Below are 13,466 nucleotides of genomic sequence, written 5' to 3'. Positions count from 1 at the left end.
AAATGAAAGAAAAGAGAAGAGGAGAAGGGAGGTGAGGAAAGAGGAGGGGAAATCACTAACGGGAGGAAATCTGGAAATTTCACAAACACATGAAAATTTAACAATCAACAAGTAAGAAGAACTCATAAAGAAAATTAGAAAATAATTTGAAATTAATGAAAACAAAAACATATAGCAAAATGTATGGGATATAGATACAAGTAACTATATTTAAAAAGAAGAAAGATCTTGAATTGGCAACCTAAACTTCTACCTCAAGAAACTATAAAAAGAAATCTCAATACAAACTAAGCAGAAACAAGGGGCAAAAAAAAGAACTAATACAAATGAAATATAGACTAGAAAAATAATATATGATCAACAAAACCAAAAGTTTATTCTTTAAAATGATCAGGCCGAGCACAATGGTTCACACCTATAATCCCAGCACTTTGGGAAGCCAAAGTGGGAGGACTGCTTGAAGCCAGGAGTTTGAGATCAGCCTGGAAAACATAGCAAGACCCTGTCTCTACAAAAATTATTTAAGAAATTAACCAGGCACACACCAGCATGCCTGTGGACCCAGCTACTCAGGAGGCTGACAAGAGGGAAAGTCACTGAGCCCAGGAGTTTAAGGTTGCACTTCCATTTACATAGCTATAAGCTATGATCACACCACTGCACTCAAGCCTGGGTGACAGAGACCCTGCACACACACACACACACACACACATAATTGGCTAGACTAAGAATAAAGAGAGAAGACTCAAATTTTAAAATCATGTATAAAAATGAGAACATTAATATCAACCTTACAAAAAGTACACAATTATAATACTATAATTGTATGCTACCAAATTGATGAAATAGATGACAAATTCCTAGAATATAAAAACTGACTCAAAGGAAATAGAAAATCTGAATAGATGTACAGCATGTAAAAAGATGGAATATGTAATAAAAAACAAAAAACTTACAACAAAGAAAAGACAAGGACCAGATGGCCTCACCAGTAATATGCTTAAATAAGAATGAACACCAATCTATTTTAAATTCTTCCAAAAATGAGAGGATGGGATAATACTACCTAACTCATGCTATAAGGCCAGCATATCCTGATACCAAAGCCAGGCAAAGAAATCTCAAAAAACTACAGACCAATGTCCCTTATGAATACCGATGTGAAAATCTTCAATAAAATATAAGAAAAGTAAATCCACAGTATAGTAAAAGGGTTATACACCATGACCAAGTAGGATTTATCCCAGGAATGCAAGGATGGTTCAACATATGAAAAAAAGCCATGTAACACACCATATTAATAGAATAAAGGTAAAATGCAAAAACAAAACACATGATCATCTCAACTGATTCAGGAAAAAGCACTGGACAAAATCTAATACCCTTACTTGATTAAAACATTCAGAAATATAGGAATAAAAGAACACTTCCTCAACTTGAGAAACAGCATCTACCAAAAATCCCTAGTTATCATTATACTTAATGGTAAAAGACAAAAAGTTTTTCCCCAAAATCAGAAACAAAACAAGGATTTCTACATCATGACTTCTATGCAACATTGTACTGGAGATTCTGGCTAGGGCAATTAGACATGGAATATAAACAAAAGGCATCCAGATTGGGGAGCTGGAATTAAAACATCCTCTATTCACAGATGTCATTATCTTATATAGAGAAAATCCCAGAGAATAAACACAAAAATTAATTTTAGAGCTAATAAGCAAATATTTTTATATACCAGCAATGAATCATCCGAAGATTAAATTAAGAAAGCACTTCCATTTATAACAGCATCAAAAATAATAAAACTTTTTTTACAGCTCTCATTTCTTTATTGAGATTTCCAATTTGTTGGGTCAATGTCATCATATTCTCCTGTAATTATTTAAATAATGTTTCCTTTCTTTTACCATGTTTATAGTAACAGTTTGAAGTCTTTGCTAAGTCTAATATCTAGGCTCACTCACAGTCAGTTTCTATTAACTGCTTTCTTTTTCCCTCAGTATGGGTCATATTTTTCTGTCTCTTTACGTGTCTTAAAATTTGTTGTTAAAAACTGGACATTTTGGACAACATAGCCAGTGATATCGGCTCACTGCAACCTCCACCCACGGATTCAAGCTGGGATTACAGGCGTGAGCCACCACGCCTGGCCACCAGTGTAGAATTTTATATTTCTGAGCCTTTTAACATGTCTGGCCCTAAACTGTGGAATCTGTGTCCTGGGCAGTGTGACATCTGTTCAGATTTTAATTCACATATATATGTTCTAGCCTGGCTTCCTAGGGAAGTCATTCTGTGTCTGAATAGCTTAGTTTTCAGCTATGCATATGCCAAAGATATGCTCAAACAGCTTGAGCCTGCTCTTTAATCTGTGTGTGGGTTAAGGAGGGCACATTCAAAGCTTAAGAGAATTCTCATCTGCCTTGGCCCTTGCTCTCAGTTAGACAACCTCAGGTCTCCCCTACAATGTGCATAGTTTCACGATATGCCAGGATATGTGGAGAGGTTATCCCTTTATGGTTCTCTCATTTCCAGGATCTGCCTTTTAATTTACAGCTACTCTTCCACTCACCCCAACTGGCACTACAACCTTAAACTAGCAAATACATGGTTTTTCCTTGTTTTTCCCTATCAAGTTCAGTACATTTTATCGACAAAGGTTTTTACTCATTGCCCCAAATTGAATCAGCTCTCTGACAGCAAAGCTGCTGGTTTTCCAAACTACAGTTCTTGCCAAAAGTGCTGGGACAGGAGGTCACAGTAGAAGCCCATGCAAGAATGCTGTAGACTTGCACTATTCTTACCTGAAGCTCTAACAGTTTTCCTAAGAATAAATGTTTCTCAATGTTTTTCTTTGCTTTTGGTTGATTTCCAGAGTTCAAATAGTTTTGGGCAATTCTGCCAGTTTTACAGTTTTTTGTGTGTGAAAAGGATTCACTAAACTCTTCAGGCAGCCACAGGTGAAAGTACATTTCTTGTGGATATTTTTATGCTTGTCTTCCTCATTTTATAAATGAGAAAATAAAAACTTAGGAGGCCTAGATCATTTTTTAAGGTTAAAGGACTATGTGGTCTTAAAGGGCTAATTTGTCAGTTAACAATCAACATGTAGGGCATGGTCACTGCAACCAAGTAGCATCTTGTTTGAAACCTGCCTGACTTTAGCTATTATCTTTTTTGTAAAAGTGATATGGCTGCTATAAACCACAGGTCATTGACTAAATCCAAATTTGGTTTATCCAAGTGAAGAAATTTAAGATGTGGGTAATAAGCATAAAATAGGATATTTTGCCTAAACAACTTTTTAAAGAAACTATTATATTAAAATGCATTTTTGACTGCTTTAAAGCAAGTAATATTAATCTATATAAAAGAGAAACATCCTTGTTGATATTTAGCCAAAAATCAGCCTATGATGCAACATATAGTTTAGTTTCTCTCCTCTGCCATAAGAAAAAAAAAAAAAAAAAACAAATGGGCAAGTATGGTAGCTTTCCCAAAAAACATCCTTTAAATTCTTAAACATCCTCACATTTCTCTCCCAAATTCTACCTGCCTCGTTTTTTGTTGTTTTTTGTTTTTTACAGCTATAGCAAATTCCTAGCATAAAAGATGAAGCAAAAGCAATACAATTATAATAGCTATTGACTCACTACCAGGAGAACAGGGCATTAATTTCTAAGCATGTTTTCCAATAGTGATGATAGACCTGTGCCTCTCTATACAACAATCTTTCTAATATTAGAAAAGAAAAATTGTCATAGCTCCTTAAGTCTTCCCTTCTCCAAGCCAAACAACTCCAGTCCTTACCAGCAGAGCCAGAACCCTTTCACCACCACACGGCTCTACCATGGCTCCAACAGTAACTCCAGTCAGAATACGGACATTCCTTAGAAATATCTCTTCGTGGTGTGGCATATTCACCCGTGTCTCAGCCCAGACTGTAAACACCTGATCATATATCCGTTCATAAGTATTTACCGAGTGCTACTATATGCCAGGCACTGCACTTAAAGGAGGAAACAGAGCAATGAACAAGATTATGAATCCAGAGTCGCTGCACCCAAAAACTGGGGTTGGCAGACACTGAACAATCGCTAATTCAATTCATCCCAGACAGTACAGCTCACTTCGTGCTCAATACCACTAGGACCATGAGACTCAGACAGAGAATGTTTATTAGAGTTTTCTAATACAAGGAATGGAAATCTACATAACATGTCCAAATACACACAATAGGGCAAGCCCATGGTAATTCTCATATGTCCTTTAGACAAAGTTTTCAACAATCCTCAGGAAAAAATAGGAAAAAGAACAATGTGGTATTAATAGGATAAGTTTATTTTATTCTATTAGAGTTTCTCTTTATTATGAGATCATGTCCCTTTTTTTTTCTTGGCATTAAAATGTTTTTTACCTCATGAAATAATTTGTAAGTAGAACGTACCTGGCTTTGTTTTGGTTCATTTTGAAACAGTCTTTTTGCCAAATAAGAAGACAGCAATCAAGTTTCTATACCAAATATTTGTTGATATTTTATTTATCCATATCATCCAGTGATTTAAAGTATTCGAGAAAGTTCCCTTTGTCCTAAAACGCACCTCTGCACACAAAGAGTAGGCAATTACTCTTCCAACAAGTAGACCTCCAAAAGAATTAGATCATTACATTTTGACACAAGGAAATGTAAGTTCTCCCACCCTCTTGCTGTATCATTCACAAGAACAATAATATCACAGTAAAACAGACTCAAACACACAGTACTGTAAATATGCAAAAAGTCTAGTCAAAGAAACTATATTGGTGACAATAACAATTGTAATTAATGACAGTTACTTCAGTAACGGGAAAAGTGGCCAAATTCTTATCAAGGTTATTTATGGCTAGTCTCTAGTATCACCCACAATGAAAATGGTTTATCTTTATTAAGCTCCAGATAGGGTAGGGTGGGAGAAGAAAAAGAGGAAAAAAGTTAATAATAACTTGATAAAAACTCTATTATGTAACTAAAGTTTGTCACTAGCATTGACAAAACTGCAAAATATCCTTGGTAGTTGAAAATGACACAAACTTCACGCAGGACACCCATCTCCCAACAAAAAATACATCTGTGCTTACCTCTGGTAATCTGTATGCTTTTATGTAAGCGTTAAAATGTAGAAGGGCATTAAAACATAGCATAAACAAAGGGTTCTTTAAGTCAGGTGGTCTTAAATTCCCTCATTCAAGACCTAGATCTGCCCTTTACTTTCTGTATGCGACCTTGCACAAGTCATTCAACCACTTCAAGTCCCACTAGACTGTCAGCTCCACAGGAGCAAAGACCACTTCTGCCTGACTCACTACTATAAACCGTGGCCCACAGCACGGAGAAATGAGTTTACTCCTGTATAAAATAAAGATATTAACAGTATTTATCTCGCAGCGTTAACTAGAAGAATAAATGGGATATTATATATATAAAGCTCTGGTGCAGTGCCTGATTATGGTAAATGCTCAATAAGTTAACCGTTTGACATTAACTACCAGCCATCAAACATGAAAGTAATGTTTAAAGACTTTCAAACACTAACATGCAAAGCCTTTACCCACTAAGTATAAATTCCTCGATTAAAAAAAAATTTTTTTCCACAGAATACCTGCGAAGTTCCTAAACCACTGGGTTGGGATTCTAATAATAGCTGAACCCTGAATGGTGGGTTATAGAGTCAAGCTATTAAAAGACATTCAGTAGACTCCAAGTGCTCCTACTTCAAAAAATAGGCCATACGCAGAGGCCCCACTGGCTTCCCAGTCTCCCCATCGGACGTCCCTAGGCTGTCAGGGAACCCCCCTCCTCCGCGCTTAGGGGGAGGAGAGAGAAAGCCTCGGAGGCGGGGGCCGGGGGTGGGGGAAAGCGAGCATCCCTGCGCCTCTCGCCCAGACCCACCTTGAGCAGGATGGACGGCGGCAGCTGGTTGATGTCTGGGGTTTCGGGGGGCGGCTCCCTGTGACAGTCGCAGGGGTTTTCGGGGGGCTCCCGACAGTCCGCGTCGCCACATTCATGCTGCTGCTGGGCGGACGAGGGGGCGGTGCCCCCGGCTCGGACAGCGTCCCCGCCAGCTTCGGTGGGGGCACCTTCGGAAGTGGGAGAAGAGGGCAGGGGGCAGAGCGGCTGCGGGGGCTGCTCCGGGGCCTGGCAGCAGCCGGCGTCGGGGGGCCGGGGCGGCGAAGCGCCTCCCCCCGCAGGCCCTCCCCCACCACCACCACCGCCACCGCCGCCGCAGCCCCCACCGCCGCAGCGGGGCTGCTTGCAGGGGGTGCAGGCGGGGACCCCGGCCCCCTTCCGCTTGCACACCATTTCGGGGGGCGTAGGCGGCTCGGCAGGTGACGGTGTCGGCCCCCGGAAGAGCTGCACGGCGGCGGGCGGCCCCAGGAAGCGCACCGGCCCCAAGCTGGCCAGGAAGAGACTTCGGCCCTGCTGTTCCCAGGCGGCGGCCGCAGCCAGCCCCAACTCTTTGCAGCAGGAGGCGGGCGACGAAGCCGAGGCGGCAGCGGCGGCGGCGGCGGCGGCCGAGGATAGCAGGAAGCGGCGGGCAGCAGCGGCGCAGTCCTCGGCGGCCAGGGCCGCGTAGCGCCGCGCCAGGTGCTGAGAGGAGGCGGCGGCAGCGTAGGCCCCGTCCCGCGGCGGCGGCGAGAGCGGCGGCTCCTCCTCTGGGCCGGCGGGGGCGGGCGCGCCGGGACTGTGCACGATGAAGCAGAGCATGCAGGGCCCGCGGAAGAAGCAGTCCCGGCTCCGGGGCGCCGCCGGCTGAGGGGGCACCTTGGCTGGGGTCCGGCGGGGCAGCCTGAGGAGAGGGCGCCGGCGGCGGCACCAGCTGCAACAACGAGGCCTCTTCTGGCTCGGGCGGTTACGCGGCTCCTTCGAGAGAAGGTGGCCCATATAGAAGGCCCCGAGGAGGGGGACCGGGACGGGAGGGAGGGAGACCCAGAGAGGCGGGCTCCCGGCAGCGGGGCAGGCCGCTCGCTGGCTCGGCCCCCGGCCCGCGGCGGGGTCGCCCTCCCTGCGCACACACACGCACACACGGGCACACACGCGACGGTGGGGGGGGGGTGGGCGTCAGCTGCGGGCCGCCGGAGTGCCCGACGGGGGCTACATGCTTTGCCCAGGGAAGCCGGGAGAACGATGGGCGCGAGCTTTGGGGACGCGAGGGAGGGAGGGAGCGAGCCTGCCGGCTAGGCGACCAGTCCGGGCCCAGCCAGCCGGCTCAGTCAGTCAACGCGGCGGCGGGGGCAAGGCTGGGTCCCGCTCGGACCATTTTAACTGCGGATCCGCCGCCGGCGCGCGCACCCGCGACTCTGCTCGGAGCCGCAGGAGCGCGCGGCCCGTTCCGGCAGGGGGCGGAGCCAGTTGCGGTGCCGCGCTCGTGGCAGAGACGCCGGCGCCCGGCTGCTCACCCGGGACGGCCGCCACACCGGCACTACGGGAAGAAGCCGGCCGGCTAGGGCACGGAGCTGTGGGCTTGCGGGGTGCGGCGCACGCCCCTGCCTCCCGCCGCCTAAGGTTTTTCCGAAGCTGCTGGGCGTGCGCCGCGTTTCTGAGGCGGGAGGAGACACTTCCGAGCCAGCTGTGTGACATCCGTTTACACAGCCGCGCTGACGTCTCGAGGTGTAAGTTCAAGAGCTGCCATTGGCCGGGAGCCGCTTGGCTCTTCCCCTCACCTTCCACCCCTATCACCACCCCTGACTCGGAAACCGAGGCCACTTCGAAGCCGCGAGGCGGATTCCGCCGGAAGGGCTAGTGTGGGCGCTGACCGCGCCTCAGGCGGAGTGGCGGATGCGGCCCCTGGGTGATGCGCACCAAAGTCATGTGAGGGGTTCATTGGTTGTGCGGCACCACTGTTTACCCACTTGTGTTTTCTTAATTGTTGCGTACTACTGCCTTTCCACAACTTTATTTCAGAATGAAAGCATATATCAGATTACCTGTGCACAGCAGAAAGATAACAGCTTCCCCACCCAGTGAGCCATTCAACACCCAGGCTACAAACTGTAGATCACTTTATTGTCTACACCTTCGGAATCCTGTCTAGCCGTCTGTTATATATTTTAAACATGACAGTGCAGTGCCTGCTATATGACAAACCTTGGTGATCCGGATGAGAAAGAGGAAATAGCTATGCAGCCAGTCCTTTAGAAGGTTTGACTATATCGAGGCTAGAGAGCTAGGGTAGCTGCTAGAGTGGTACCTGGTGCGGAGAGGTTAGCTTTCACAAGCGAAAAATTGGAGGAGGCAAGTACCATGGGAATGAGTCACTGCAATGAGAGAAATGAGAGGAGAAGGTGGAATGGAGAGTGCTTTAGGAAGGATACTTTCTTCATTGTGATTACAGAGAACGAGGAAAGGTAGATAAAGGATGGATACAGGTAGGTGGATGTTTCTAGCAGGAAGGTGAAATAATTCCTTTCTGTTGGTTTCTATTTTCCTTCAGATAAAGCTTGGTTACCTGCTGAAGGGTGGAAGAGAAGTGGCAGGTGTTTAAAAAAAATCTGCTAAAGATAACTTGAGAGAGCTGACTGAGGAAGCAGTATTGCAATATTCAAGGCCCAGTGGCTTGGAGAAGACCACTGTTGGAACCTACATTGCTATTCCCACTATAGTGGCCAGCCCCACCCAGCCTGCCCTCAAACATGCTATCAAACAATTGTTAATTCTGGCCTGTTTGTCAGAAATGACCAATCTTAAGTCTGTCACATTCAGGGATCCTTTCAGAGCCTTATGACAGTGATGTGGAATTCTAGAAGCAAATATTTGTCAAAAGATTTCACAGACATACACGTTATTCACTATCAAATGCATTGCCTGAACTACATTTACGTACACATATAATCCACATAACTTTCATCCATTTGCCTGTAGGGGAATCTTCCAGGGTCCCAGACCAGTGCTTGAGGGCTTATTACAGATCCTTTGACATCTCTACTAGGCTGCACTTTCACAAAAGGCAAGAGTATTATAACGTGTTTTGTAACTTTATGTCAAGAATATGAACCTGTCAGAGCCAGATGTGGTGGTACCTATCACTCAAACTACAACAGGGCTGGTGAGGCGTGAGGATCGCTTGAGCCCAGTTTGTTATGTTTATGCATGTGAATAGCCACTGTACTCCATCTTGAGCAGCGTAGCGAAACACAGTCTCTTAAAAAAATGCGACCTATCCATTTCGTGTAAGTTAAGTACACATCTGCCCTATGAGCCAGCAATCCCACATCTAGGTATTTATCCAGAGAAATAAAAGCATATATCAATAAAAAGACTTGTACAAAAATGTGTGTAACAACTTTATTCATGGTCACCAAAAACTATAAACTGCCCAGATGTCCATCAGTGGGAGAATGGATTAATAAACTGATATATTCATCTAATACTACTCAGCAACACAAGAAAAAAAGCCTGGATGAATCTCAAAAACTTAGGATGTTTTATGCTTTCTTGATACGGGGCCCTCGAATCTCTACCTGATAACAGGCTGCCTGTGTAATTCCTGTACAGACAGCCTGGCACCATGCAAATGTATCAGAACTACACATACTATCCAACTTCAACTTCTTGTTTTTAGAGATGAAGCAACTGACTTTGGGAGTTCTGAAGTCGTTGCTAAAATTTACAATATTTGTTTTCTTACTCCCAGTTCCTAAACCAACCACAAGCAAATTGTCTTTGGTCTACCTATTGGACTCTGTGCTGACAAAAGATACTTGTTTTTTATAGTTGAGATATTTTGCATGTCTGTTCTCATCACCCACCATCATCACACCACTAGTTCTCCCCAGAAAAAATTTCAGATTCTGAGACTTAGGATTATCTCTAACCCTTCTTTTTATTTCTTTACCACAGCAAATAGCAGAGAGAGTCTTGTATATTTCATCAATGATTAAATAAGCTACTACTATTATCAGGAGAGCTGTAGTGAGTTTTGGAACTCGGTACCCTAAATAATAATACTAATGTTGTAAATGTTAAAGATACAGAATTATGAATAAGTGTCATAAATTAGAATTATAGAGACAGTTGTAGCAACTGATGGCTTTGCTACTTGGCGGGCAGAGAGGGTGGAGTTGTAGTGGGAAGCAACCCCGGACAGCCAGAAGCTGGACTGGCACTATTAGCTAGGCGTTTGTGGTACTGGCAGCTGTCCTGGCATTCTCAGTTCTCATTGTTTTGTCAAATATAAACAGTCTCACAAAACATCAACATCAGTTATAGTCACTTTATGACTACAATAGGCAAGACAAAAATAAGACCCCTCTGTAATCATGTCTGAACATAGCAAATACAAGAACAGTCTCTAAACCACAAAAATGACCAAACATTCTGGTTAATACAAGTGACCACTGTTTCTTGGCCAATTACAACCTTAGCCTTGATCCATTCTTCCTGCCTTCTAGATAGCAAATATTAAAATATTCAGTTATAGGATCACCTGTTTCCTGCCAGCATCCAATTCAGAGCAAAACCTTGACACTTCCCCAAAATCACCTAACACATGCTCATTGCTGTAATGTTTTTCACAATACCAATACCCTCTTACCGAGAGTGCTCCCGCCCAACTTCGTTCCTCATTGCTGTCTGCCTCCCTGCAACAAGTCGTTAAACCCACCCTGGTTTGAATCTAGTTGTTTTCCTGCTGCTCTTTAGCTAGAGGGCATTAGCATTTGTTATTATCAAATGTCACCAGCCTATCTAAAGTTAATCCCTCCTTTGCCTTTTCCTCTTACCGTTTTTATTTTCTTTATAGCTCGTTATCACATTTTTAAAAATTTTTGGTTTGTTCAATTAGAACACAGGCTCCATGAGGACAGGGATTTTGTTCAGTTTTTGGGAAGATAATCAGGCTACTGTGTAGAAGACGGACTAGAGGAGAAGCAACCTCTTAAAAGGAAGCCCAGTTAAAGTTGTTTAAAGGGTCCATAGAGAAGCCTTAAAAGTATGAATTTAGGGCCGGGTGTGATGGCTCACTCCTTTGATCCCAGCACTTTGGGAAGTCAAAGCGGGCAGATCACCTGAGGTCAGGAGCTCAAGACCAGCCTGACCAACATGGTGAAATCTCACACTACTAAAAATACAAAAATTAGTTGGGCACGGTGGCGCATGTCTGTAATCCCAGCTACTCAGGAGGCTGAGGAAGGAGAATCACTTGAACCCGGGAGGCAGGGGTTGCAGTGAGCTGAAATTGTGCCATTGCACTCCAGCCTGGGCAACAAGTGCAAAACTCCATCTCAAAAAACAAAACAAAACAAAAGAATGTAGGCATTCTGGGAATAATGAAGTAAGGTTGTTATTGAGAAACATTTCTGATGTGGAGTTATCAGGATTTAATTCTGAATTGGATAGAGGGAAGGGAATGATGAATATAGGGAGAAAATGAACCCCCAAATTGCTTGTTCTTATGATTTATTTCAATGAATAACTTATGGTGAAATAATGGATTCTATAATGGAAAATAGCTACATATTTGAATAATATCCCAACCTGAGGTAGATTTGAGTTATGGCATACTGAGATTCACACTGAAAACCAGTATATAAATTTAAAATGTGGCAAAACAGATAAAAAGAAAAATTTTTCTTTCTTCTTTGCTAACATAGGTTATACTCAATTTGAAATTCACATTTGCCTATAAAAAGACAGCCTTGTGTAAAAGGTTTTCATGCTGCTTGAAGTTGGGTAATGGTGGTTGTGGTAAATGGCTAAAACATCCTATAGCACCAGTGACGCACAAGGAGAACAAAGTTCACATGCCATTGATCCCAGTAATTGTGATATATGTGATGGATGGCCTAGAAAGACATTGTCTTATGCTTCTTGAAATCATGAAACACCCAGGTGTTCAGTAAATTTAATTCCATATTATATTGTGTTTTTGCTGAAATACTCAAGGCCAAAGATGATAGTGAAAAACAAGTTTCCAGAGAATTCCCTTCAGGAGGACAATCTGTACTCCTGAGTAATTGGTTTCAGACGTGATATGAAAGTTCAGCTGCTGCCTGGCCTGTTCTTCCCTGAGCTCTTCTCTTGACTGATTCATTCTGAGTTTCCAGATGATATCAGCCCTAATATCACGTCCTGTCATGAGAGTTCTTCCCCAGTCACTGTTACACTCCCCTGTTCATTTCCTTCACAGCAGTTACCACAGTCTGCAGTTGTGGTATTTCTGTGTTAGTTGACTATCATTCCCATCAGAATTAATTCCTACTTTGTTTCCTCTCAAATTGCCAGCACCTAAATTTGTTAATCAACTGAATTTTAAAGGCAGATTTTCAGAGGCTGAGACAGGAGGAACACTTAAGTCCAGGAGTTCGATACCAGCTTGGACAACATAGGGAGACCTTATCTTTACAAAAAATTTAAAAATTAGCCAGACATGTTAGCTCACACCTGTAGTCCCAGCTAATCTGGAGGCTGAGGTGGAAGGGTTGCTTGAGCCCGGGAGGTCAAGGCCACAGTGAGCCATGATCTTGCACCACTGCACTCCAGAACCTGGGCGACAGAGTGAGAGACACCGTGTCTCAAAAAGAACCGAATAAATAAGTAAAGGCAGATTATCCTAGGTGGGCCTGACATAATCAAGTGAACTCTTAAAAAGAGGGTCAAGGAACGGCTGGGCATGGTGACTCACACCGATCTCTGCTCACTGCAACCTCCCTGTCCTGGGTTCAAGCTATTCCTCTGCCTCAGCCTCCCGAGTAGCTGGGATTACAGGCATAGCCACCACGTTTGGCTAATTTTGTATCTTTAGTAGAGACGGGGTTTCTCCATGTTGGTCAGGCTGGTCTTGAACTCCTGACCTTGGTTGATCCGCCCACCTCAGCCTCCCAAACTGCTGGGATTACAGGCGTGAGCCACCATGCCCGGCCCTTATTAGATAATTTTTAGATGGTTACATACTTGCACGCAATAGCCAGATAATTAAATCTACTTTTAGTGACTCAGAAATGACAAGTCACCTTCAAAACACCACATGTTCAGAATTTGTTGTATTACTGTAATAACGAAATGTCTATGTCCCAAACGTGCGTGCTCTACCCTGAGTCTGATGAGTAGCAGGTTGCCCCTTCCTATTTCGTTCCCTATATCTGGAGGTAAAATTATTATAACCAGAATCCAGAAACTGGAGGGATGGAAATAACCATTTATATATGTAATCCTTCCTGAGGCAGGTGGGCAACAGAGGAAGGGTGGCAGTAGTAGTAAGGCAGAGATCACTCTCCTCAGAGCCACTGCAGGTGGCTGTCACCTATCTAATATATCTGATACTGCTGGGTTTAGAAATTCCTAGATTTTTTTTTTTTTTTTTTTTTTTTTGCTCTTGAGGAAAGTAATGAAGCATTGGTTTTTGTCACCACTCAGGGAGTGGATAATTTTCTTCTCTGTAGCCTCATAAATTATATAAACTCCTTTAAACTTCTGGCAGGACCCTTTA

At 43.8% G+C, this 13,466-nt stretch overlaps 1 protein-coding gene across 5 annotated transcripts in view; it reads right to left on the bottom strand.

The window, feature by feature from the left end:
• FBXL17 (F-box and leucine rich repeat protein 17) overlaps positions 1-7,348 on the bottom strand; it is a 539,741-nt gene extending 532,393 nt beyond the window's left edge. For 4 of the 5 annotated variants that reach the window (XM_058440651.1, XM_058440652.1, XM_058440650.1 and 1 more), the window contains exon 1: positions 5,933-7,073. In XM_058440651.1, coding sequence (XP_058296634.1) covers positions 5,933-6,925 — 993 coding nt within the window. In that variant the 5' untranslated portion in view covers positions 6,926-7,073. Of the gene's footprint in view, positions 1-5,932 lie in introns of all 5 variants that reach the window. The other variant, XM_032156700.2, reaches the window with a different exon arrangement.
• Positions 7,349-13,466: the final 6,118 nt, after the last annotated feature.

Source organism: Hylobates moloch, unplaced genomic scaffold (assembly GCF_009828535.3).
Source record: "Hylobates moloch isolate HMO894 unplaced genomic scaffold, HMol_V3 SCAFFOLD_6, whole genome shotgun sequence".
Classification (NCBI taxonomy): domain Eukaryota; kingdom Metazoa; phylum Chordata; class Mammalia; order Primates; family Hylobatidae; genus Hylobates; species Hylobates moloch.
This window is presented reverse-complemented; position numbering and strand designations above follow the sequence as displayed.